The following is a 24762-nucleotide window of genomic DNA, read 5'->3' on the forward strand; positions in this document are numbered from 1 at the left end:
AATTCAAAAAGGTAATTGTCGTTCTGAGAATTGTTTGAAAGTCGGGTCTTATGGAGGGAAGATGAATAAATAAAAAAATATGATGGATTAGAGCTTTAATAAGTGAACTTTGATGCATAAAAGTAGAAAAAAAGCCAGAGATAGCAGTTAAAGTAAAACTCGGTGCAAGATTAGCGTTAAGACTGTTATAACTACATTTCAATAATTTACCAGTCCTTCGCCTTGCAAGAACATAAAATAAGATATGAACAGGCTGTAATAAGCTATCCTAAAAAAAATTACTTTGCTTATAATTGACATACCTACAACATTTTCAGGATAAGTATTTATTATTATTTTTTGGCAGTGTCTTTTAAAAGTACATCTAATATTCAAAGTAAAGATTTACTAATTAAATGGGGGCAACAACGCGGAAATATTGCGCGGTGAAATTAAAATTCTTCTTCTTCAATAGGATCTTGACTCAAAAAGATATCCTTTTCAATAGTAGTTTTAACTTCTTTCTCCACTTCAGCTTGTAATTCTTCTTCCGGTAATTGTCCAATCAGAACAAGATTTTTTTTTTCTTCAGCTATCTTCGTTCGTTCTTTTTCTTTTGCTCTCTCCCTCAGATCGTCCAGAAATTTGTATTCATTCTTGACCTGGCGGACTCTAGCTGCTACCTGCTCGACTAGTTGAAGTCTTCCATCGACAATCAGGTGTCCGATTTCAGCTGAATCACGCTCACATGATTGCACCAGCAACTGGCGTTCGTAAGGTATCTTGTCAGGCTTCAGTCCCATAAGTCGGTCCAACTTATGAACATTAGGCATCAAATATTTGGTGGATATCTTGAAATAAGTGTCAGCCATTCCGTGAACTAGGGCGGTAGCTTGATTGGCCCTGGTCGCTTTTACGTGAATACCGTTGATGACGCACATTTTGTGGATATTTCTCACCGATTGGCTAGTCGTTTCAATATCTTTGCTGAAGTCCTCTAGATGTTTGTTGCCAATCGACTCGATGACCGAGGATATGCTAACAAAGAAACGAACCAAATTAGACCAATTTTCCTTTAATTCACTCAATTGAGTCAGCCCCATGTGGAGCATTTTAATGGCCTTCTCGAATTGAATCTCTTCTGTTTTCAAAACGGACATCTCTTGTAAAATTCGGACCAATTCTTCTGTTTTATTTATTGCCAATTTCCAATTTTTATCCAAATTGTTTCTCAGCTCCTCGAGCGATTTCGTGTGCAGTTTGATTTTATAATTGGCCATGGCCATTGCTTGGCGACTTGCTCGCGACTCGTTGGGAATTTCTGAGGCCACAATGGGAGATATGTTGGTTGTAGGTACCTTCTGAGCCATTTCTTTCAACTGGAGACATTGACTGATGAAACTCTTTTCTAGTTTCTTGATGCGAGAAAATTCTTTTTCCCTCTCTTCTTCAAAGGAACTCAGGGCTGTTTCCTGATCGCTTTTTAAACTTGTTTTCGGAAGAGGAGTTGGGGTTTTATGTGCCAGCTTGTGCATACTTTCAACATATTTCTGTCCGGTGCCGATGGCATCGATGATAGGCTGACAGTTGGTTACGTTTTTCAAAGCGGCACCAAAGTAATCTGAGTGTGTGGTGGCGTTGTAACGACCCTTGGATGAACTGATGTATTCTAACGTCGGATAGTTGGTAGATATTGTTTGGCCAGTTGCGTCAAGTTCAAATACCAGTTTACTATGTATGGGAATGCAAGGATCGTTGTAGGAGGAATTGCTCGCGGAAGCCGAATTATTTTCTTCATTGGTCGGCGGTTTGTTCCAAGAATTTTTACCTGAGGAAAACAGACCAAATAATCCGCCTAAAAGTAACAAGTGATTTTTATTACCAGAACTAAAATCTGAATACATTTATAGTTCTCACCCAAAACATCGTTAAGAAAAAATTGTCCAATGTCCATGCCCAAGCGTTCAAATGCTGTCGGTTTGGAAAGCCAGGCTTGCAATAAGTCTTCATGAGCTCGATCACTCTTCTTTAGGTTGTCCTTTAACTGCTTTTCAATTTGATTTAGATGCTGTTGGACACTATCGCTCGTCAGCTTTTTAAGGGACTGTTCTTCGACCACACTCAACTTGGTACCTTCTTTAGCGCTTTTGGAACTAACAGCCGCCAAATGGACCTCATCCGTCAGATTGGACAAGTACTCGAATTGGTTGGCCACTTTCAATGACCAGTTTAAACTGTCGTTAATGGCAGTTCTCACAACTCGTAATGGTCGATGAAGACGGGATTGAATGACTGTAAAGTTACCAGTTGCTAAAATTCGAGTAGCTTCGTTCATGTAGGAGGGAACAGTGAGTGTCGACAGTCGAATCTTGTTCATATTGCCGTGTGCTACCAGGAAGGCCTTGTAACTTTCGTGACCGATTTGCATTAGAGATTGGCGAAAACTGGTCGGATGTCGCATGTACTGAAAACCTCCAACGGGCTTGTGGTCGTTGATGGTGAAATCGTTGGTTTGCGTAGCTGACATCATTAGACTGCCGAGGACTCCCAGACTAATGGGAATAGGAGTCAGAAACTGTTCCCAATTCATATGCTGACTGAGTTTAGCCATGAATTCAGCCTCATCTCCTTTGGCAATGTTCCGATTGGCAACATCAAGTTTTTCATATGGTGTCACTGCAATTTACACAAAATCAATCCAGTATTAATTTTTTAATATTAACACACCAAAAATATTTCTACAGCATAATGTAAACGTGACTTACGTTCGTGGTAAGGTTTAGGTGTCGTAGTCGTCGTAGTTGTGGTAGTCGTTGTTGGAATCCCAAGTCTGTCTTCCTCTGCCCATCTTTTTTCGGCTTCTATTCTCCTCTTCTCCTCCAAATATTTTGCTCTTCTCTGAGCTATTTATCATAAACACAAATTTATAACTGCTACTTTTTAGAACATTAATATGATCTTACAAAATGTCTCTTGTGTTGTTGCCACAGAAAATACGACAGCCAAAATGACAGACCACGAATAAAACCGTGAGTATCGTCTGCTTTGGGCCATAGTTGAAGAAGATGATTTTGCTTTAGAAAAATAAAAATGTGTTGGAGTAATTTTAATTTTGCTGAAACTAGTCGACAATCCAATCAGCCACTTAATTGTACAAGATCCACTAGACAACTGAACTGAAAGAAATTGAGAAGCAAAAGTTTCTTTATGAAATCGTTATCGCATATTTAAAAAAATAAGCATGATTCTTTGAAACCGATTTCCAATTTCTAGACTGCTAAAGTAATTGAATCCATCTAGATACGGAGTCCAAAGTGGCAAAGTCAGGATCTGTAAGACTTTTGACTTTAATGACATTGGTTTTTCCCACTTCCAATATTAAAACCGATTAAAACTTTGTTATTGAGTTATTGTTGATAACCGTGAGGTCACACGTATACCGACCAATTTTTTAAATAAAGTAAACCAGCAATTGCGCAGCTCTTAATTTTTTCAGTAGAAATGATTGCGACAGCGTATTAACACAGGATTTTCCAAATCTGATATGGCTGGCTTATGTTTCTGTCGCGTTGAATTGATAATTCAGAGCGAAGTTTTTTAAAAAGTCAAGTTCTGTTGGCCGATCAGACCAGAAACAATTTCGTTGCTCGTCGGCATCACAAGCCATGGATTCGTCCTCAAAGACTTTAAAGTACGATTGGCTGCTAATTATTCTTTTAGTTCTTACAGCGGTTCCAACTGGTTCTTCTGCAACTCCAGTTGCGCAAAAAAATGCTCGTAAGTTACTTATTTTTTTAAAACATACTATTTTTCGAATTGTGTCGCCAACGCATTTCATATTTCCATTTCAGTGTGTCAAAATTTTCAATTTGAAATGCGGAATTGGTTTTCGTGTCTTCCTTTTATTTTGTGGTTATTATTTGAACAAATGTAATTAATTCATTGCTGATTTACGTTCTTGTTTTATCGCCCAATTTAAACATTTTAAGGAAAACTTTCTCAATTCGAAGTGAGCGCCAGCCTATCAGTCAATACTACCGCTATCATAGTTGCCAACAACGCTGTAGCTACAAAAGATGCTGTCGAAGAAGATTTCATGACTCAATTGAGCGTACACATGGACTGGGAACATTTGCTGTCACCTGCTCCTCTCAGCATCGGACTTTTAGGCGATCTCATCATCATGTCGTCACAGGCTAACGATTTTGCGATCGACAGCGAACTGCCAAGGAGCGGTGGCATCAAGTACGTCAAATACCCCAAGAGCTTCCGCGCCACTTTGGTTCAAATCGCCAACGGAGGCCACCGCGCTTTCATGGTGGCCCACAACAACATGGACAAAATCAAACTGTCGACGGCAGACGTTCCAGTCTACATGAAAGAAGCCACCCGAATTCTGGTGACGGGCGACGAAGAGCTGGTTCAGGACTACCTTCCGGCGCCATTAAGTCGCATCCGGGAATCGGCCGTTCAGAGCGTCCTGCTGTCCAAAGCGGTCGTCTACCAATTCGAGCACGTCATGAATTTGACGACTGAAGTACTTGAAATGTGTACCAGCGAAAAGAGCCAGCAAGAGATGAATCTAAGGAAAAATCTGGATCGGGAGAAGATTCTCAACATCACCATTCCGTCGTACCAGCAAATGGTAGCCAACCTGAACGAGACGGTGATGAAGGATACGGCGATGATGGATCGGGCCGAAGACGATATGCGTCGCGCTCTGAAAGAAATACCAACAGGCTGGCAAATGATCGGCATGGATTTCGTCCAGAGTGTGGCCAATATGGCGACCTCGTTCTTTACAGGATTGGGAAGGATTGCCAATCCTGTCTCCTTTATTAGTGACATTAAAAAGGCCGTTTCTTCGCCAAGTCAGGGCAGCAACTCAGAGTCGAGTTCCAGCGATAATTCTACTTCCGGCGCCCAAGTTCCTGATACGAATTTGTGCCTCTTGCAGCACCGCAAACAAGTCTTGGATATTTCTGGTTTTGCCAGAAATATGCGTCAAACCTACACGACCCTACAATCCATCGACTCGGCTAAAGGAATATACAAAGCCACTGCCGACTTGAAAACATTGAACAATCTGCTGTCGGATGAAGTCAGCGAATGTCAGCCCATCGTCACCGCCATTGAAGAGGCCAAGTCCGTCGCCAATCAACTAGCACACCTGGCCAAACTGAAAAAGTCAGAGAACGTCACGGATGAAGATTTCGCCCAAGAACGAGAATCTTCCTTCGAAGACTTGGAGGAACAAATGAAAAGCTTGCAAATTTATGCCAAAAACTTGCACACCTTTTTAATGTCAAATCAGCAGGCCGTCCCCAACAAAACACCGCTATTGTCCAGAGCTCAGCAGGCCAATTCTGGTGGCACAGCCAGCCAACAACAGCTGGCCGATTGCCGCTATCGGGCCGACATGGCTCAGGCCACTCTTCAGCAGACCCGTGAATCACTCGACAAGACCCGCGCATTAATGATCGAACAAAATAAAGAATTCATCAAATTGCTGACGGAACAGCAGAGTTTGAAATTAGACCAGGTTCGCTACGACGAAATCATCGCCGCCCTGCAGGAAGGTCTCAGGACATTGGGTGTATTGAAAGAGCATTGGACCAAATTGGTCATGTTCTTCCAAAAGATTGCCAACATTGTCGAGTATGTCGCAGCCAAGAGCATTGAAGATTTCGCCAATCACATTGAGACTACCAGTCAGAAGCTCAAGCACGTCCACAAAGAATTCGTCATCGATGCCATCTATTCCAAAGCTTTGAAAGCTACTCAGGCTACCGCTTTGGTGCACAATATGGCCACCACTTACCTGGATGTGTCTGGTAAATATATCATGCCCAGCGTAGCTATTCTCAGTCGACTTAACGCCATCGATCCGAGAACGGCTAATGATGAGCGTGCCAACTTATTGGCCAAGTGCCAAGAGGATTCGCAGAATATCGTCGATCTCATTATTGTGGAAAAGGAAAAAGTCATCCGGAAAGTCGAAGCCCGTGAAGCGCAAATCAAGAAGGAGTACGCCTTCCTCGACGACATAAGATCCAAGCAAATTGAATTTCTACGGCAGAAAACGCAAACTGAAATGCAACAGCAAGTTAAAAGAGGTAAATTGAATCAAAACCAATTGTCGGCCGCAGTGGAACAGACACTCGTCAAAAGGATTGAAGACGACGAATTCTTGAGAGAAAATCACGTTTTCAATTATCAAGTAAACTCGGAAGAAGTTGAAGCTGAAGAATTTTAAATTTTATTAATGTTTTTAAACGGTGTTGTTGCCTACAACTCAAATCAAACGGGAATAGACAATACAAGTTAGTTACACAGCAATTTGTTTAGCATTATTAACCCTGGTATTAAATATACATCCATGTAAATGATTTTGTAATGGCGTCGACTAGCACTAAAACGCGAATATTTCATACACCAAATAGGCAATTTTCGAAGAGCAGTAAAAAGCTCAACCTAGATAACTACAAAGTTTATTGGAAGCATAACGGTATGGCAGTTGTGTACTACACACTGTAGGTATTTTCAAAAGACAATTTCTTTTAGCGATTCGTCAGCATTTCAAGAATATTTTCATGTTTAAATTTTCGAGCGACGTCTGCTGCCGTGAGTCCAAAGTCATCTTTCTTATCGATTAACACTTTATTCTTCAGCAGAAAAGTAACACACGAGTCCTAATTAAAATACATTCCTAATTATTAAACAATTTTTACCACTGGATGGGCAAAATAAGGTTTGTACCTGCTTGTGGTGAACGGCTAAATGAAGGGCTGTTCGATTGCTGACATCCGGTTGATTCAGATCAGCTCCAGCTTTCATCAACGACGTCAGTCTTTTGACGTTTCCTTTAGCGGCGGAACTGCACAGCATTTCACCAATCGTGTGAGGCCCATTCGTCAAGTGAGCACCACACTGGGCCAAAACTGATATCTAAATAGTCAAATTAAAAACAAAATAAGTTTAAAAAAAAATCCAACAGTAAAATTAAAACAATTATCAACACGTACAACTTCCTGATGGACACGGCCGACATCAATGGCGTGTTTCCTAATCGATCCCTCGAATGGACGGATGCTCCTCTGCCCAGCAGGAACTCTACAACCGACAATCGACCTTCACCAGCCGCCACATGAAGTGGAGTTCTACCATCACTGTCAGACGCAGACAAATTAGCACCGTAGGGGAGAGTTGTACTCGTTGACGCGATTTTTTGTTTTTTGGCCACCATACTTTTAAAAATAAACTTTCGAAACTGCCGATTATCTTAAAAGAAAGAGGGGAGAATGAGCTATATGCCTCGAATTTTTAATTTACAGAAACTCCCCTTTATTAGACCAAAAAGTAAAGTTGAAAACATAAAAATTAAAAGACGAGATGCCCCGTTGAAGGGGCACTTCGCTCCATGTATGGGGGCATAAAAGCCCATGTTATTCTTATGGACTAACAGTCCAAGGGACGGTACATCAGTTAAACGTATAAAGAAAGAAAGAAAGTTAAGATTCAAAAGTATATTCTTGGTGGAAATGACAACGATACATGAGTTATTTAAAAATCAAAAATTTAAATGGCCACGACATCAAGATCATTAAAATAACTAAGAACATTGGCCGTGTGTGATGTGGTTCTCTGGAACGGGAGTTTGGCCTTCTTGGACGATGTTATCGTTGGATGATGGGATTTCTATGAAGATGGGACTGGTGATGAATTAAAAGGACGATCCGTGACGAAAGATGGAGCAAAGTCGACCGATCTTTCTGACATATCCAGCCAGACTTATTGGCTGATCCAACAGAACCAAGAGGGGCACCATTGAGGAAATATTCCTTTAAATGAACTCTGAAATAAAGAGACAAATTTGTTAGCAAAAGACGACATTTCAGATGAAAAGAATGTTACCGTGGAAAGACAAAATATGGTGGAATAGACGTCCCTGTTGCAGATACTGTAAGGCAGACTGTAACCAGTGTGCATCTCTCACCTGAAGTTCAACCACAACATTGTCAAAGAAGGAATCAATGTAATGCTTGTTGAAGCTGGTAGCTCTGCTTAGAGATGTTGCTTGTGGTTTTCTGATTGAAAGGTCTTGACGTCTTCTCATGAAACCAGAGAGCCAGTCTCTTCCAGCTTCCTTCTTGACCGACCAAGAAAGAGGGACAATACATTTTTCTTGGGTAGCGTACTGATAAGCCAATCTTCTCATGTCTGTGGTAGTGATTCCATGATAAATGTCACTGGCCCTTTTGACGTAACTGCTAAGATTGCTTTCTTGTTCGCTGCTGAAAACCTAGAGCGAACAAGAAAGAGTTAACATTACAACACATACACAGAAAAATTATAAGTGGATTTACCTTACGAGGTCTTTGGTAACCCCCAATGATTGTAGTTGCTTCAACTTCATCTTGAATTCCAGTAGCCAAGAAATTTTTAACATATCTCAGTAGAGCTCTTTTTGGGATGGAGGTTTCTTTGGAAACATCACATACTTTTTGTTTCTCAGCAACAACTTTCTTGGCAGCTTTCAAAATGTAACCATCTGGATACATACAACGTTCAGTTTTTCTAATATAATGCCTGAACATCTTACATTTAACAAAAATTGACAGATTTTGTTGACTCACCATTTTGACGTTAGACGACAGAGATGTTATACACGCAAACTGCCCCAACGTTGCCAGGCCAGTTTGCCTCAAGAATGGGTGTCGTTAATCAAATTGATTTTTCAGTAACTCCTCTAAGGAGAAATAATAAACTAAAATATCAGATTGAAAGAGGAAAGAATTTCCTTCAAGAATATTATTTGTTGAAAGTTTTATTCTATTTCTGAAACCCGTAAATTGAAAAAATCTGTCAAAGCTGATGACACGATTTTAAGGCGCTAAAATTGTTGTTTCATTTATTACTGAACCCTTACGACTTTTTTAATGATTTTTTTTTTAAACGATGGGGATTTTCGGGTTGCATAACCGTGAATTTTTCCTACACTTAGATTTCATTAAAACATATCTCAATATCGATAGTGCCAACATATACACTACCCTAACTGCCCCGTTCTCCCCTATTTCTCCAACGTTTCCAGTTTCGATAAATCTTCCGTCTAATGACAAAAACAGAATCAAATTTAAAAAAGCTGAAAAATGCAAAGAATAATAGTTGAAAATCACCTTGACAGCGGAACAAATGAGTGAAGGAAAGAGAACATCTTTGAGTTGGTCCATTTCTTCACTGGAAGACAAGTGCAAGGATCGCGCCAAAGCTTCAATCAGTTCCATTTCTTTGACCAGCGTCGTATGCGGAAGCGTCAATTCTCCCCTCAAATTCGTCATCATCATTTGCCTCTTTGTGTCGAGATCCCACTCGTCTTTCGAAAAAACGTACGACAATTTCGTGAGGGCGGCCTCAGGAGTCATATCGGCACCGGGGATGACTCCAGCTTCCAACAGCGCTGCCCCAGTTTCGTAAATGGCCTGAACAGTGCCGTGGCAGCACTGCGTCGTATTGATAATCAAAACGCCCTTTCAGCAAGCATATTTCAATTCTCGACCGATGAATTAGAATTAGATTTTTTTAAATTATTATTTCAAGACGTTACCTGCAATCAGCTGTTCGCTGTAAAATGAATAATTTTTCCAATGCTGTCGTCGTAGAAAAAGAAATGTAACGGTTGAATCTGTCCCTGAAAAATTGATGAATCACGTTACCATATTATTATTACAGGCACAATGCCAGTTACACCCACTACTAATAGAGGTCAAAGTCGAAATTCCTCGTCGATTGTCTGCTCAGAATTCTTTGAGACGGACCTAGAAAATGGGTCAGGTGAAGCCTAACAAAATTGCTATGCAGCAATGCGAGGTTATCTACAAATTCCAAACGAGCCCAAAAGGAAACAATTCGTCCATCTCAAGTGGATGAATATTCAAACAGATAACGGAAAGGAAATTCAATCGAAAGTAGGCTAATACCCTCAGGTCTGGAAATCAATCAAGATTTGTCTATTGTACCCATTTGGCATTGTGATACAAATGTAAGGGGGGGACGGGCACTGCGAATAACTTTTGGAACAACATTTTGGCGGATCACCGAGAAAAAAGGAGATAAATTCGATTTCGACGTTATTGCATTTACAAGGCGAGATAGCTGTACTGCTGCAGCTCTATTGTGCAAGTCACTTAAATCACTTTTTTTGGCAATAACTATTACACAGCGACGAGCGGGACAGCAAACACATATATATATATATAGTCAGATCGATCGACGCTATAAAAGTACAGGCCCTTCTGGGCCATTACGTGGGGCATTGTATGTTCAAAAAGATTGCACCAGAGAGAGAAGCGTAAGAGGATGAAGCCCAACTCTTCTCTCTCTCTCTCTTCTTCTTTTTTCCAGCTTTGACATTGTCATCGACGTGGAAGAAATGACTAGCAGCCAATACACGGGCTACATGTCGTACATCACAAGAGTTCAATCAGGACGAGCTGTTCAACCCCCCGAAAAAAAAGTACAACCCAGAAAAAAAGAAGAGGAGAAATCAAATATAGTTTCTTTTTCTGCCTTTTGAAATGAATGAGAAACTATTACGGGGTGTGATTGCGTTGCTTATTTATCGGATAGCAGCTCTTTTTATTATTATTTTTTATTAAGTAGAATTTTCTTTTTCTGTCATCCAACTTTTTTTTTTTCACTTTGGAAGAGCTCTTACATGCTCAGCGGCGAAAAACAACGACCGATGTTGTTGACATTTTGACACGAACTTTTAGCGGTCCTAAAAATGATTTACAACGGCCATAAAAGCGGCCGCCAAATGTCGGCCACACCGACAGGGGAATCGCACACATTTTTGCTTCCGGGTTGGAGAGATGTTGCGCCGCAAGCGCCCACTAAAATAAAACCTAAAATACTAATAGCTAACTCCCGTACATAGAGACTAAGGGGTGGTGGCGGCCAACAAATCGTTATTTATTGTGTTTCAAAGCAAATTACCAAGAAAGCGTTTCGGATATATAGATGTTGCAGTCGTTTGCTATCGATCGCAGTTGCGCGCGCGCACCTGAAGCAATTTCAATTTTCAACTTTCTCTCATCTCGCTCGGCGATACAAGTGCGATACTACAACTTCGTTTCTCAGCAGCAGCAGCAGCAGTACACCGACAATGCTCCCCCCCCCAATTAGATTAGCTGGCGGGAGGTAAAGCTAACAAATAAAGTAGAGAGACTAAAGTTGTGTGTTTTTGGAGAAGTAAACAACGACGAACTGTTTTCACATTAATCCGGCAAGCAGCACCCGACCCCCCCAGCACGAATGACGCAATATATCTGTCTATAGGGACCGATGCCATCCTTCTTCCTCTCCTTTTGCCGTGGATAAAATATCCCCGGGATTTCATCACTCAAGTGTATGTACTCGGAACCACTTGGGGCGGCGGCGGGAGTAAAAATAGAAGTCAAAGAAAGAGAGGGGGGGAGCAAAAAAACAAAAAAAAAACACATTTCCGACAAAGATATCTTACCACCAACTAATTGGTACTTGTCGTGAGATGTGTGATGCATTCCCAATCGAGTCGGTCTTCAAGTCCGGCAGCTGCCACGGCGCCAGCAGTTGTGGCGGCCGTCCGGAAACAGGAAGCCGAGCAGAATAGTAAAGAGCAGACCACCGACTGGAGGTCCTGGACGGCACGTTCGTTTTCAACGATGAATTTGGACAGAAAGACCGGATGTGCCGGCCCGCGGAAGATGAACGCCCCACATGCCAAGCAGATGGCGGCTGGGCCGTCCCGCAAAAGTTGAATTAGAGTCGACGGTAGACAAAATTCGCCGATCCGCCGGTCGTAGGCGAGGTGATAGTTGGACTGGAAGTGGTGGAGCTGGTTCTTCCGGTCGAAACTTGTGTCGAGCGGTTCGTTAAAGATTCGCAAACAAATGGACCGCAAAGTGAGCTCAAGCAAACTGGGCGGCGCATTGGAGCCAGGAATGTCGATAATATCCGGCAGGAAATGGAGAGCTATTCCTTCTGGTGAATCTTTGACGAGAACATTGGGCGCCAGCACTTGGTCTCTTCGCTTTCCGGATGGCTTGAAACATCCATGGCAAGAAATGTGCAGAACGTTACGGGTGGCCAGCGGCAGGGCTGGCGGTCGATTCATCTGGCAAGCCAGCGGGTAAGGTAGGTAAGTTAGGTTGGGATTGTTATCGCAGAGGAAACGCTCCAAGCTGGCGAAGGGTAGGTGAGGCAGTTGTGTAAGCTGATTAGAGCAGACTGATAATCGCTGGAGCCGTGGGAGGCGTGTCAGGAAACTTGGTAAACTAGTAAAGTTGTTGAAGTCAAGCTGGAGGGTCTCCAAATGGAGGCACTGGTGCAACGAATCTTGCAGCTGAGCTAATCTGTTGCTACTCAAAAGTAGTGTTGTGAGGTGTGGAAGATTTCCCAGCGAGTTGGGCAGATAACTTAGTTTGTTTTGAGTCAGTATGATACTCCTCAGTTCCACAAGTTTCCCTATCGATGCTGGAATTTGGGACAGATGATTCTGGCTGACATCCAGCGTCTTCAAACTGGTTAGAAACTGAATCGCTTCAGGCAACTCCGTCAGGTAATTGGCTTGAAGGTAGATGTTTGTCAAATTTGTCATGGTATCAATCCAATCTGGCTGTGAGAAGAACGAAAAATTAGTCTAAACGGGGAAATGAGGCCACCACTTTGTGTGTACTCACCAGGCGTGTAATGTTGTTGTATTTCAGATACAGCTCACACACATGACTACCACAGACGCACAATTCGTCTGGAAATGAGGAAAACCCACGATAGTTCCAATGAAGGATAAGTCTTTCTGAGATTTCCTGAACCATTTCTAAATCCAAGCAATCAACACAGTCTTCACCAGTGAACTGATACTGATCCGATTCCGTGTCGTTAAAAAACGGATTTTTTGAGGGCCGTAGAACGGATTGGTTTCCGTTCTCTTACGCTAGAGTCGCATGAAGGCAATAACGTTATGCCTACCCTCTAGCGCCTCTAGCTGATTCATAATCGGATTCGTTTCAGTTAACCGATTTTTGACAAATCAGCGCGTTGTTCAAATCAGTGAGCGGACCCGTTTCCGTTCACAGATTCGTTTCAGTTTATTATCAACTTGTTTTTATAATAAGAAGCCGAAACCTTTCCATTATTTGAACGGATTCGTTTCCGTTTCCATATCACGTTTTTAGTAAACAAACTATTTGCTTATTAGAATATTAACCGATTTTAATTGTGTTATTGAAAAGCAAAACAAACAAAATGTCGTCGCACAAGAAAAGTTATCTGTTGAGAGATGCAAAAGGAGTGAAACAGGTTTGTTGTTAAAAATTTGACAGCTTATTTGTAGCCAACGATTTGATTCTCACAGAGCTTTTAAGTTATTAACTATTGTTGAGGAAAGAATTTAAATTTCTAATCTTAATCTTGTTTAATTTCTATTCCTACAACTATTTCTTTGTCTAGCAAAAACTGAGAAAGTTAATTTCGTCAGCACACCCAGTGACCCAGAAGGAAGGGATTGTTTTGATATCAAAACAATTCAACCTTCCTGCAGTAAACTGAAGCCTGACAAGATTCATTTAAGAGGCTGATGGAAACAGAAATATTGTGTTAGAGACTTCTGTACCAAATCCATATGGAATTCACCTTTACAACCTACTTGAATAAGACGTTGAACAGAAGAACCTCATCTAGTCTCGTCATCACTCTCATCTGTGTTGGTAATTTAATGATCAAATTTATCTGTGACAACACTTCTGTAACCAGATCCCTTCCCTCAGGCTGCAGAGCTAAAGTTGGAATGTCTGTTGTTCAATCTCCAACGTGAAAGACCAGTCATTGGAGATTCTTTGAATTCAGACAATGTTCGAGTCAGAACTCATAGATATCCTTTACCAGCAGCACTACTACAGATTATTGCAACGAAACAAAACGCTGAAACAACTTAAGGGAATCTAATCATATTTCTTTTTATCTTACTCTAATGATGCATTGTTTAAACTATTTGTGATTCTGATTCAGGTGGACCGGCCTCAGAATTATTGCTCATTGATTGGGCTGAAAGGATTGAATAGCAAGGCATACCAAGCACTTCGAATACTTTCATTTCATGTAAATTTTCAAAAGATGTTGAATAAATTGTGTATTGAATTATATTGCTATATTTTCGCGTCTAAAAGCTCGGACATCCATACATCCATATATACAAACACGATAAATGAATTAACGCATGCCTCCGACTCTACAATCGTTTCTTTAATATAGGCTCATAAAAATAAGCATACCGTTTACCATAACGAATATCTTATCAAGCTATATAAGAAATATGTGTGGATTCCACCGAATTAGTTTCTTTTCATGTATGTGATGTCCAACATTCAAATCTCCCACCATTAAAAATGGCCTTCAGCTGCTAGAAGCTGATTGGGCGTTTATTAAATTGATATTTTCTATAATTTTTATAACAGGTATAATTGATAATTATGCATCAGTAGATGCACTAGTTCACGACGATTCTTAAAATCTAATTATTTTGCTTAAATGGTAAAGATAAATGCCCGTACGAGCATGCCAAAGTTTCGTTGTTTTGACTCATCTTCCCTTCCCCCAAATTTTATCAAAAATTTAAAACATTAATTGCGACCTAATTATACGTCGAAACTTAATAAATCTTACAGAAATGGATAGCTCTCGTCAAGATCTATCGATTTCTGTAAAATTTGAAATGAACAAATTCAACACAAAAAATTTATAAAAGAGTTTCTACTTTTTCGTTTTTGCGGTTCGGCGCAATACTCGACCTATCCGAAAAAACGAAAAAGTAGAAACTCTTTCAAAAATTTTTTGTGTTGGATTTTTTCACTTTAAATTTTACAGAAATCGATAGATCTCGACAAGAGCTATCCATTTCTGTAAGATTTACCAACTTTCGACTAATAATTAAGTCGCAGTTAAATTTTTAAATTTTTGATAAAATTTGGGGGAAGGGAAGATGAGTCAAAACCACGAAACTTTGGCATGCTCGTACGGGCATTTATCTTTACGTTTTAAGCAAAATAATTAGATTTTATGAATCTTCATGAATCGGTGCATCTAGTGATGCATAATTATCAATTATATTCGTTATATTTATTATAGAAAATAACAAAAATGAAACGCCCAATCAGCTTCTAGCAGCTGAAGGCCATTTTTAATGGTGGGAAATTTGAGTGTTGGACAGTACATCCACGAAAATAAAACTTATGATGGAATCTACACATATTTTATAGCTTCATGTTATATTTGTTATGGTAATAGTAGGATTGTTATGAGCCTAATTGAAAGCAACGATTGTAGCATGATTGTATAGCTGTAGGCAGCATGCATGAGTTAATTAACTTGCCGTGTTTGTATGGAGGACCGAGCTTTTAGGCAAGAGAATAAAGGATATGTGAAGACAGTTTTGATTCGATACACAATTTATTCTATACATCATCTTTTAAAATTACACGAAAGTTTCAATTAAAAGTAATATAAACCAAAGTATGAATTTGAAGTGTTTGATGTAAAGTTGCAAGCCCAGTCAATTATATCATGTGAGACATAATTCTGGAGCCTGTGCCTGTCCACCTGATTTCACAAACACTTAAAAGAATGAGCAATTTGAATAAGATATAAAGAAATATGAATAGATTATCTGTTTAGTTGTTTCAGCTTTTGTTTCGTTGCAATAATCTGTAGTAGTGCTGCTGGTAAAGGATATCTATGAGTTCTGACTCGAACATTGTCTGAATTCAAAGAATCTCCAATGACTGGTCTTTCACGTTGGAGATTGAACAACAGACATTCCAACTTTAGCTCTGCAGCCTGAGGGAAGGGATCTGGTTACAGAAGTGTTGTCACAGATAAATTTGATCATTAAATTACCAACACAGATGAGAGTGATGACGAGACTAGATGAGGTTCTTCTGTTCAACGTCTTATTCAAGTAGGTTGTAAAGGTGAATTCCATATGGATTTGGTACAGAAGTCTCTAACACAATATTTCTGTTTCCATCAGCCTCTTAAATGAATCTTGTCAGGCTTCAGTTTACTGCAGGAAGGTTGAATTGTTTTGATATCAAAACAATCCCTTCCTTCTGGGTCACTGGGTGTGCTGACGAAATTAACTTTCTCAGTTTTTGCTAGACAAAGAAATAGTTGTAGGAATAGAAATTAAACAAGATTAAGATTAGAAATTTAAATTCTTTCCTCAACAATAGTTAATAACTTAAAAGCTCTGTGAGAATCAAATCGTTGGCTACAAATAAGCTGTCAAATTTTTAACAACAAACCTGTTTCACTCCTTTTGCATCTCTCAACAGATAACTTTTCTTGTGCGACGACATTTTGTTTGTTTTGCTTTTCAATAACACAATTAAAATCGGTTAATATTCTAATAAGCAAATAGTTTGTTTACTAAAAACGTGATATGGAAACGGAAACGAATCCGTTCAAATAATGGAAAGGTTTCGGCTTCTTATTATAAAAACAAGTTGATAATAAACTGAAACGAATCTGTGAACGGAAACGGGTCCGCTCACTGATTTGAACAACGCGCTGATTTGTCAAAAATCGGTTAACTGAAACGAATCCGATTATGAATCAGCTAGAGGCGCTAGAGGGTAGGCATAACGTTATTGCCTTCATGCGACTCTAGCGTAAGAGAACGGAAACCAATCCGTTCTACGGCCCTCAAAAAATCCGTTTTTTAACGACACGGAATCGGATCAGTATCAGTTCACTGGTGAAGACTGTGTTGAAGCAATACATGGTGATTAGACAATGTGCACAACCTCTATTGAATATCTTGGCCAATCGTCAAGTGGCCAAGCGAAAATCTCTATATTTACCTCGGTGGTTTGTTTATTTTCTCGCGCTAAATTTAGATTACAGATATTCGTAAAATAAATCCGTTCGTTCGTTCGATTCCATGCGTATGGTTGCTACGGCGCCTGCGTTTGTTTTCATATGCAGACGACAGCAATCAGCTGATTGTAATCCGACTGCCCAAAAATGTCATTAAAAAGAGAATTTTTACGTTCTAAACGTTTCAACATTATTAACATGTGAATAGTTCCTTGAACATTTTGTAAAATAGTATTTATTTACCTTATTGTTCCTCCTTCCGTAAAAATCTAGTCAACAGCATTAGGTAAGCTGCATATGGTGTTTCATGTTGCTCGATTTCTAGTTGTCACAGCAATGTAGTTGCTGAGTTCACGTCAGGCCCACATCCGTATGCGGCCGGTAGGCCGCCCACATTCGTATGAGACCGGCCGGTAGGCCGCCGACGTTCATGTCGTATAAGTGAACATGGGAGCCGACGTTCATGTCGTATAAGTAAAAGTGGGCTGGCTGTGGGCGGGCCCATGTTCACTTTATGAACACGTTAATACCCGAGGGCGAACCTGGAAGGGTCTTGTTTTACGAATATCTGTAATCTAAATTTAGCACGAGCAAATAAACAAACCACCGAGGTAAATATAGAGATTTTCGCTTGGCCACTTGACGATTGGCCAAGATATTCAAGAGAGGTTGTGCCCATTTAACCGAACTGTCTGACTAACTGGCCAAATACATGGGCCTCAACAAGACGGGCCCTTTCAAACCGAATTATTACAGGTTAATCCATTTCAATTTAGAATGTTTTAATTTGTACTAATGGATCAATTAATTGGCAGATATTAAACGTGAAATTGTGACCGTGCAATTGTAAACCAACGAAGTAGTTTCAACAGATGTTGTTTTCACTTCCAACGATCCTGTTTAAAAACAAATCATTATTCAATGGAGTAGTTGGACATCCTGCGTTGCGCATTCTCCGCAAATTCGAAAATCTCATTTGTGTCCAACTTGATCTGTGTCGCCTACAGCGTCTTATGGAAAAACCAACTTCTTCCCGTTAAAACAGTTGTTTTCTTACCTATAACTTTGATTTCCCCCCTTTTCTTCCTAACAGTGAATACTTTATTCATTTCTCTATTACCTAATTTTTATTTCTATCCCCAATTCAATCTGGTTAATTTTTAATTAATTTTGTTTGTGACTGGTTTTTTTGTTGTGTCCTGTAGCAGAAGAATTTCGTTCGTAGCGTGGTCGATTCTGTCTAGAAACGTCTAGAAACGTCTGCTACAGGAGACGAACAAAAAAACCAGTCACAAACGAAAATTGATTAAAAATTAACCAGATTGAATTGGGGATAGAAATAAAAATTAGGTAATAGAGAAATGAATAAAGTATTCACTGTTAGGAAGAAAAGGGGGGAAAATCAGAGTCATAGATAAGAAAACAAATTTTTTACCGTGGAGAAGTTGGTTTTCCCATAAGACGCTGTAGGCGACACAGACCGAGTTGGACACAAATGAGATTTTCGCATTTGCGGAGAATACACAACGCAGGATGTCCAACTACTCCATTAATTCTTATCGTTTTTTTAATTAAGATTCCAGACATGTGTTTCTTTCTTTGTCACACTTATACTATTATTTCGTCCGTAAAACAAAAAAGAGAGAAAAACCTGCTGTACGTTGTAGAAAAAAAAAATTGACACAAAGTTCGACCATAGCTTGGCAGTCCAAAATATTAATTTCTCGGCTAGCATCCCATTTTCCAGCCAAAAGTCAACTCATTCGGCTACTAAAATCGCCTCAGTGCCTTCTTCAAAGTCACGCCGATAGAGCGGGGCGTGATGGTCCACTTGTTTTTCCCAAGCGCCGTGGATATCTATTGGCAAAAATGCTTGATGTAGTTATAGGTGGTCGTGTAAGAGTGGTCAACTCAAATCGTGCACGTTGTCAAATAATCACTTGTAGTGATTTCACATTCTTGAACGTCTCTCACCAACAATCTTTCTCCGCATGACATTTTCAACTTTACAATAACTATAATACTCCGACAGAACATATTCAGTTAAGCATTATATTTTCGAAAGAAAAAAAGAAAGGTTTAACTAAAAGAACCAAATAAAGAAATACTTCTTATGTTTTAAAAATTAATACGAGTAAACTTATGAAATAAAATCAATTTAAGATAACATTTTTTTTTCCCAAACTGCGAACAGGAATGTACAAACAACATTTATCACGTTTACTTTGTTTGGAGCATCGGAAACAGCCGGTATCCTCAAACCACTTTGCTTTGGTAAAACAGTGGCAATGTATTTCATTACCGGGATTAATCCAATAATATGGAAAATCTTCTTGCTCTTTGTTGTTTCTTTGGTAATTCAGAAAACTTTCGTTGTTGCCGATAGAGAAATAACCAGGAGATGGATTGTTTTTTTGGGCAATGGAAATTTTTTCCGCTTGATTGCTAACTGCATTTGGAACACTTCGTCGAGCAATGGATCGTTTCCGTTCTTGTTCTCTCCGTTTGTTTTCCGTCTCCTCCAGAAACTTAGTTTTTCCCAAATTTGAATAACTATAACTGAACGTGGGATGTGTCGGAGCTAGCGAAATTACTGCGGATAATGATTTGACTAAGGGTCCATCTGTCGATTTGTCTTGAAGGGTCCATCCATCTGTATTCAAGTTGTTTTTGACTACTCTTGTTTGATGATTCACTTTTTGTTTGGGAATATTTTCGTGTACTGCCATTAACGGATTGCCTAATAATTGAGCACAATATATATTAATTAAATTTGTTGGTTTATAATATATGTTATTATAATTACGTTTTTCATGAGTATTTTGAGCATTTGGAATATTTGCAGAGCTGTAACTGGCCGTCGGATATCTCTCGTTATAACGGACGAGATAGCGCTCGAGTTCACGCATCTTGTCATTGAATTCGCGAGGCTTGATGGAAGACACCAATTGAGTGGCCAGAACGTGTCGGAACTGTTCCAAGTCCAGGATTGAGCCCGCTGAGGCATTGAGCAAAGTTGTGGTTAAATCGCGCCAAACGCTATTGTGTCCAAGTTTCAAGGTGGGAACTTTCCACTGAGCTTCTGAGTAAATTATTTTGCAGTGGACTCCTGTTGAATATAATTGACACGTACAAGGGATTAGCCTTCAATTAGGGCAATATAATGATTGTATTGAATATACCGTCTCTTGTTGTTCAGAGGGTCTCTTTGTGCCGTCTCGATACAGCGAGGGCAAGATGCTCTTATGGCTCGAATACAGTGTGACCTGATTACAATAATAGTAATGTCAAAACACTACTTGAGAACATTAGCATACACAGATAAAGAATTGAACTCACAGTTTGGAATATACCAAGATGAGAAAGTATGAGGGAGAGTAAAACGAGACGAATGTCTTCCAACATGAGACGGGGAGAGAGAGAGAGAAATATAAGAAACGTTTCTTGATGTGAGACACACAGAAAAAGGATGCAGGGTCGATGACGACGCTAGAGACGAACAGATGACGTTTGTGTCGTCAAGGAGAGATGGGAAAACAAAAGACGATCGGGATGCGTAGGTATGGTTTTGATGTTTGAATTCTAACACTTCCCCTCAAACCAAAAACATGGGGCAATACTTCCCCTTAATCCGATACAGCAGCATGACATTAAAAATAATAATGATTTAAAAAAAATGTCGTGATCTGTATGTTCTGTTGATGTCGTTTCTAGTCTTGTGGTACTGGAACTACGCCGATGCGGGAGGATTTGGGTGTGGAGCTTAGGTTGAACAATGTCCTCTTCATTTTCCCCATGGCGCAATCATGACAGCTCTCTGCTGGGAGCTGAGCGCCGGTTGGGAGGTCGAGGCCGACTACTGCGTCGCTGTGTTCCATTTTGATAATGGTCTGGTAGTTTAGATGAGCGAGGCGTTGGTGCCACTCTTGAATGGAATTAGGAGATGATTTCGGGAGAGCTGAGAGTGATGCGACGACTGGGTCTGGGCTGGCATTGATGGTACTCGAATTAGAAGTATTGAGTCGGTATAAAGTTTGGCCGACGCGTTCGCCAGTAAATAGCAGGTTTCCATCTCGAACGACGTTTACGTGAGATTTGGAAAAACGTATCTCCCCACCTTTGGCTGTGATAGATCCAACGGACACTAAATTTATTCCAAGGCTGGGAGCGTACAGGGCGTCGAGAAGAGTAATGGTTTGATGAGCTCCTTCCGCCAACGATGTGATGATGATGTTTCCTGTCCCGAAGATCTCGACACGATTTTGTCCTATTCCGCTTATCCATTTTAGTCCCGGTTGGATGGGTTGAAAATTAGTGAATAGTGAGCGTTGATGGGACATGTGCTGGGTGGCGCCGGAGTCCAGATAGAAATCGCTGTACGATAAAGCGCGAGGTGATAAACATGCTGAGTGAGCGACGAGACCGACGTTCGGGCCGGCGAGATCTAGTTGAACGAAATTTGCGGACAGGTCTCTCTTCTCGTATGCAGCTGAGTTGGCTCGAGTATTTGCTCGCGTGGCTTCATCTTCCTTCTTGAAACGACATTCTTTTTCCCAATGGCCGTAAATGTCGCAGTAGTTGCAATTACCATTTCTCCTCGGGTTTCCTTGATTCGACGACTCGAAGCGAACGTTTCGACCACCAGATCCTCTCCTTCCTCCTTGTGGTGGGTAGGGTCTCGAATTGGTATTTGAAGAGCTTCGGTGAGAGGGGCCGGGAGCCAAAGATTGCGGTGAGTTTGGTTGTCCGCCCCAGAATGCTTGATTATCTGAACTGCTGCTGCCGTTTACACGTCTTCGTTTGTTTCTCTTTTCTTCGTTGCACAGCCTTGTCGTCAAATTTGCCAAAGTTCTGTCAGCGGCTGAAGTGCTTTCCCAGGCGGTGAAAAAACCGACAAAGGCGTCTGGCAGGGATGTAAGAATCTTGTTGCAGATGCTTCCCTCGTCTGTTGGGCACCCTGCATCTGTCAGTTCCTTTGAAAGAAGTTTTATTCTTTCCACGTGAGCTCTTACACCTTGCTCAGCGTTGAAGGTAAGATTCAAAAATTGCTGTTGGATGGCATGCCTTCTCTCAATAGAGTTTCGCTGGTATTGGTTTGTGACTGAGGTCCATATAGCGTTGGAAGTTTCGCAGGTCAGCAAGGAACTTTGTTGTTCTTCGAGGCATGTATTAAAGAGATAGTGGATGGCCAAGTTATCATCCTTTATCCATGCGTCTATCTGACCTTGATTGGTGATTTCTCCAGCTACTCTGTTCACTGCTGGTTTTGGCCTTGTTCCTTCTACAATGGGAACGAGATCATGTTCTCGTAGTCTGATGAACAGACTATACTTCCATATGTTGAAGTTGTTGCCGTTAAACTTTACAGTTTGAATGCTTCCTTCTCTTGAGGGTATTGTGTCCATCTTGTTGTGTTATACTATGCAGCACGTTAGGGTAACTGGGCCCATAACCTGTTGAATATAATTGACACGTACAAGGGATTAGCCTTCAATTAGGGCAATATAATGATTGTATTGAATATACCGTCTCTTGTTGTTCAGAGCATCTCTTTGTGCCGTCTCGATACAGCGAGGGCAAGATGCTCTTATGGCTCGAATACAGTGTGACCTGATTACAATAATAGTAATGTCAAAACACTACTTGAGAACATTAGCATACACAGATAAAGAATTGAACTCACAGTTTGGAATATACCAAGATGAGAAAGTATGAGGGAGAGTAAAACGAGACGAATGTCTTCCAACATGAGACGGGGAGAGAGAGAGAGAAATATAAGAAACGTTTCTTGATGTGAGACACACAGAAAAAGGATGCAGGGTCGATGACGACGCTAGAGACGAACAGATGACGTTTGTGTCGTCAAGGAGAGATGGGAAAACAAAAGACGATCGGGATGCGTAGGTATGGTTTTGATGTTTGAATTCTAACAACTCCCATCAACATCGTGTAAATACAGGTGGCCAATCCATAATAGTCCAACTGCAAATTAAATGTTATGAAAATAAGTTCAAAGTAAAACTAACAAATTTATGATAAAATCTACCTGGTAACTCCACGGCTTGCCATCCCTCATTTCTGGGCATTTATCATCTTGAAAGACGTGCATGAAAGCGGTCCTGTCGGAATACAGACCCAGATCGATGCTACGACAGAAATCGATGAGCTTCAGGGTTCGTTTATCTTGAGCTAAAACTTCCTCGGCAGTCCAATACTCGGATGAGTGAAGGATGGACGTCAAAGAACTCTGCAATAAAATGTTGTCCGGCTTGATGTCGGCATGCAGAATGCCACACTCATGCATATCACTCACAATAGAGAGCAACTGCAAACTAAAGTGATACACGAGCGATTCCGGCATATTTGTGTTCTATTCATATAAAAAAAATTTATTATTTAATTATTCTCATGCAGAATTATTTAAAATTGTTTACCTTTAATTTGTAGCTATTAATGAGATCAAACAAGGTTCCATGGGAAAGGTACTGGTAGACCAAAATACTACCGCTGTCGTAAAAATATCCGCAACTAACCGTCATCACCGAGCCGGACTGCAATAATATTTCAAAAATGGAATTACAGGGAAAACAATTAAATAAATGGAAACAAATTACAGTTGGTGAGTCGGCCAATCGACGCTGTAATTCCGATGTGATGTAATACTCCCAAACGCCGTCGGAATCTTGGACTTTGAGGACAAGACGCTGGCCTTCCTCGTTGGCTTCGTAGATTTTGACATTAGCACCTTGGACAATTTGCTGCTTGATGACGTACTGGTTGCCGCCCAGCTGGACGCTCGAATTGTACCGCAACCACGGCAACCGACCGCTGACGGGGTGGAACCCGTTGCGTTTGTGAAGCGGGATGGCCAGTTGAGTGAGTTGAATGTTGCGGTGATCCATATCAAAAGGATCGAAATGAGGCGGATAGATGCGGGCATTGGTACAGTGAAGACTGCGGCCGACACTCAAACGACTTTGATGAGCCAATCCAGTGGTTCCAGCACTGCTGCCGGAGGATGAACAATATTCTTGAAATCTTTCAGCGATGGGATTCAATCCCCTCAAAGTTCTAGACGAAGCGGCAGGAGCAGCGACTGAAACTGCGCCGCCAGTAGATTCCGCGCTGGCCTGAAGTGATCGACCTCGAGGCAAATTAAAAGTGGCTTCTTCTACGGTTGCCAGCGGTTGCTGCTGGCGAGAAGTCAGAAGCGGAGTGCTCTGGATGCAAAGGTTATTGGCAAAAGCCATGGCGGAAGAAACGGTGAAATCGACATCGTCATTCAATTGAACGCAACAATGGCGTATCTGTTCATCCTCGTCTCCGGCATCAACGAATGGTGTTTTGACCAATGGTCCAGCAGTCCTGCTGATATTCATGCCCATTGAGTTTTTTTCTACTTTTGGTTGCTGATTCATTTCTTGTTGTGTAGGATTAGTGGACGTCGTCTTTTGGGGATTACCTATGAATTCCGCACAAGATATTTTAATATAAATATTTGCTATTACAGATATTTTTGCAATTCAAAAGTCGCGTACTTTTGAATTGCATTAAGAGCTACATTAAAGATTTTTAAAAATTACGTTTCTCTTGTGTGAGTTGAGCACGTGGAAAGTATGATGTGATGTAACTAGCTGTCATAGGTCTAGTTGGAACTTCCTTACTTCGTGCGGATGAATGGTTGACCGATGGTTTTCCGGGGTTTTCCAAGTAGTTTTCAACAGCTCTTCGTTTAGGGAGTGGATTGATTATATTTACTTTTTGAGAATGTTGATGGGCTCTCAATTGATTTCCAAGTGTTTTCTAATGAGAAAATTAAATATTACAAATATATGGCAAATATATAACAAGTTCGGTAGATTAAAAAAC

The 24762-nt window shown here is 40.6% G+C and overlaps 5 protein-coding genes and 3 long non-coding RNA genes across 11 annotated transcripts in view; 4 read left to right on the forward strand and 4 right to left on the reverse strand.

The window, feature by feature from the left end:
* Positions 1-24762, reverse strand: part of LOC124313083 (dipeptidase 1-like) — a 1013891-nt gene that overhangs the window by 180690 nt on the left and 808439 nt on the right. The window lies entirely within an intron of this gene.
* On the reverse strand, positions 319-3166 carry LOC124312882. The gene is made up of 4 exons (XM_046777422.1): positions 2943-3166; positions 2745-2882; positions 1897-2655; positions 319-1834 (listed from the first exon to the last, which is right to left on the reverse strand). The coding sequence occupies exons 1-4, from the start codon at positions 3031-3033 to the stop codon at positions 432-434; spliced, it is 2391 nt and encodes a 796-aa protein (XP_046633378.1). The 5' UTR covers positions 3034-3166; the 3' UTR covers positions 319-431.
* Positions 3598-6318, forward strand: LOC124312884. Its single transcript, XM_046777424.1, has 2 exons — positions 3598-3756; positions 3969-6318. Exons 1-2 carry the CDS (start codon positions 3645-3647, stop codon positions 6233-6235), a joined length of 2379 nt encoding a protein of 792 aa, XP_046633380.1. The 5' UTR covers positions 3598-3644; the 3' UTR covers positions 6236-6318.
* On the reverse strand, positions 7356-8608 carry LOC124313355. 3 transcript variants are annotated; one of them, XM_046778243.1, is made up of 3 exons: positions 8346-8608; positions 7976-8281; positions 7356-7833 (listed from the first exon to the last, which is right to left on the reverse strand). In XM_046778243.1, the coding sequence occupies exons 1-3, from the start codon at positions 8574-8576 to the stop codon at positions 7771-7773; spliced, it is 600 nt and encodes a 199-aa protein (XP_046634199.1). In that variant the 5' UTR covers positions 8577-8608; the 3' UTR covers positions 7356-7770. The 3 variants fall into 3 exon arrangements, with proteins under 3 accessions (XP_046634199.1, XP_046634198.1, XP_046634197.1); XM_046778242.1 differs by having other exon boundaries at positions 7894-8281; XM_046778241.1 differs by having other exon boundaries at positions 7356-8281.
* Positions 9052-17342, reverse strand: LOC124313116 (leucine-rich repeat-containing protein 28-like). 2 transcript variants are annotated; one of them, XR_006910674.1, is made up of 7 exons: positions 17137-17342; positions 16878-17030; positions 12702-12838; positions 11504-12637; positions 9587-9670; positions 9159-9509; positions 9052-9091 (listed from the first exon to the last, which is right to left on the reverse strand). XR_006910674.1 is itself a non-coding variant. In XM_046777854.1 (4 exons), the coding sequence occupies exons 3-4, from the start codon at positions 12834-12836 to the stop codon at positions 11510-11512; spliced, it is 1263 nt and encodes a 420-aa protein (XP_046633810.1). In that variant the 5' UTR covers positions 12837-12838; positions 16878-17030; positions 17137-17341; the 3' UTR covers positions 10941-11509. The 2 variants fall into 2 exon arrangements, 1 of the variants encoding a protein (XP_046633810.1); XM_046777854.1 differs by lacking the exons at positions 9052-9091; positions 9159-9509; positions 9587-9670 and having other exon boundaries at positions 10941-12637; positions 17137-17341.
* On the forward strand, positions 12857-14104 carry LOC124313567. Its single transcript, XR_006910800.1, has 3 exons — positions 12857-13320; positions 13471-13727; positions 13788-14104. It is a non-coding gene; the product is annotated as an uncharacterized LOC124313567 (long non-coding RNA).
* On the forward strand, positions 17026-19639 carry LOC124313705. The gene is made up of 3 exons (XR_006911010.1): positions 17026-17179; positions 19088-19167; positions 19257-19639. It is a non-coding gene; the product is annotated as an uncharacterized LOC124313705 (long non-coding RNA).
* Positions 17391-17745, forward strand: LOC124313708. Its single transcript, XR_006911013.1, has 2 exons — positions 17391-17649; positions 17709-17745. It is a non-coding gene; the product is annotated as an uncharacterized LOC124313708 (long non-coding RNA).

Source organism: Daphnia pulicaria, chromosome 9 (genome assembly GCF_021234035.1).
Source record: "Daphnia pulicaria isolate SC F1-1A chromosome 9, SC_F0-13Bv2, whole genome shotgun sequence".
In the NCBI taxonomy this organism is placed as follows: domain Eukaryota; kingdom Metazoa; phylum Arthropoda; class Branchiopoda; order Diplostraca; family Daphniidae; genus Daphnia; species Daphnia pulicaria.

Bases quoted from the DNA above. Each gene is read 5' to 3' on its own strand.
- LOC124312882 (XM_046777422.1), bottom strand. From the start codon at position 3,033: ATGGCCCAAAGCAGACGATACTCACGGTTTTATTCGTGGTCTGTCATT. The intron at 2,883-2,942 runs GTAAGATCATAT...TATGATAAATAG, and splicing joins AACAACACAAGAGACATTTT to CTCAGAGAAGAGCAAAATAT. The intron at 2,656-2,744 runs GTAAGTCACGTT...TGTAAATTGCAG, and splicing joins ACCTAAACCTTACCACGAAC to TGACACCATATGAAAAACTT.
- LOC124312884 (XM_046777424.1), top strand. From the start codon at position 3,645: ATGGATTCGTCCTCAAAGACTTTAAAGTACGATTGGCTGCTAATTATT. The intron at 3,757-3,968 runs GTAAGTTACTTA...AAACATTTTAAG, and splicing joins AGTTGCGCAAAAAAATGCTC to GAAAACTTTCTCAATTCGAA.
- LOC124313355 (XM_046778241.1), bottom strand. From the start codon at position 8,576: ATGTTCAGGCATTATATTAGAAAAACTGAACGTTGTATGTATCCAGAT. The intron at 8,282-8,345 runs GTAAATCCACTT...TGTTCGCTCTAG, and splicing joins GTTACCAAAGACCTCGTAAG to GTTTTCAGCAGCGAACAAGA.
- LOC124313116 (XM_046777854.1), bottom strand. From the start codon at position 12,836: ATGGTTCAGGAAATCTCAGAAAGACTTATCCTTCATTGGAACTATCGT. The intron at 12,638-12,701 runs GTGAGTACACAC...TTCTTCTCACAG, and splicing joins ACAACAACATTACACGCCTG to CCAGATTGGATTGATACCAT.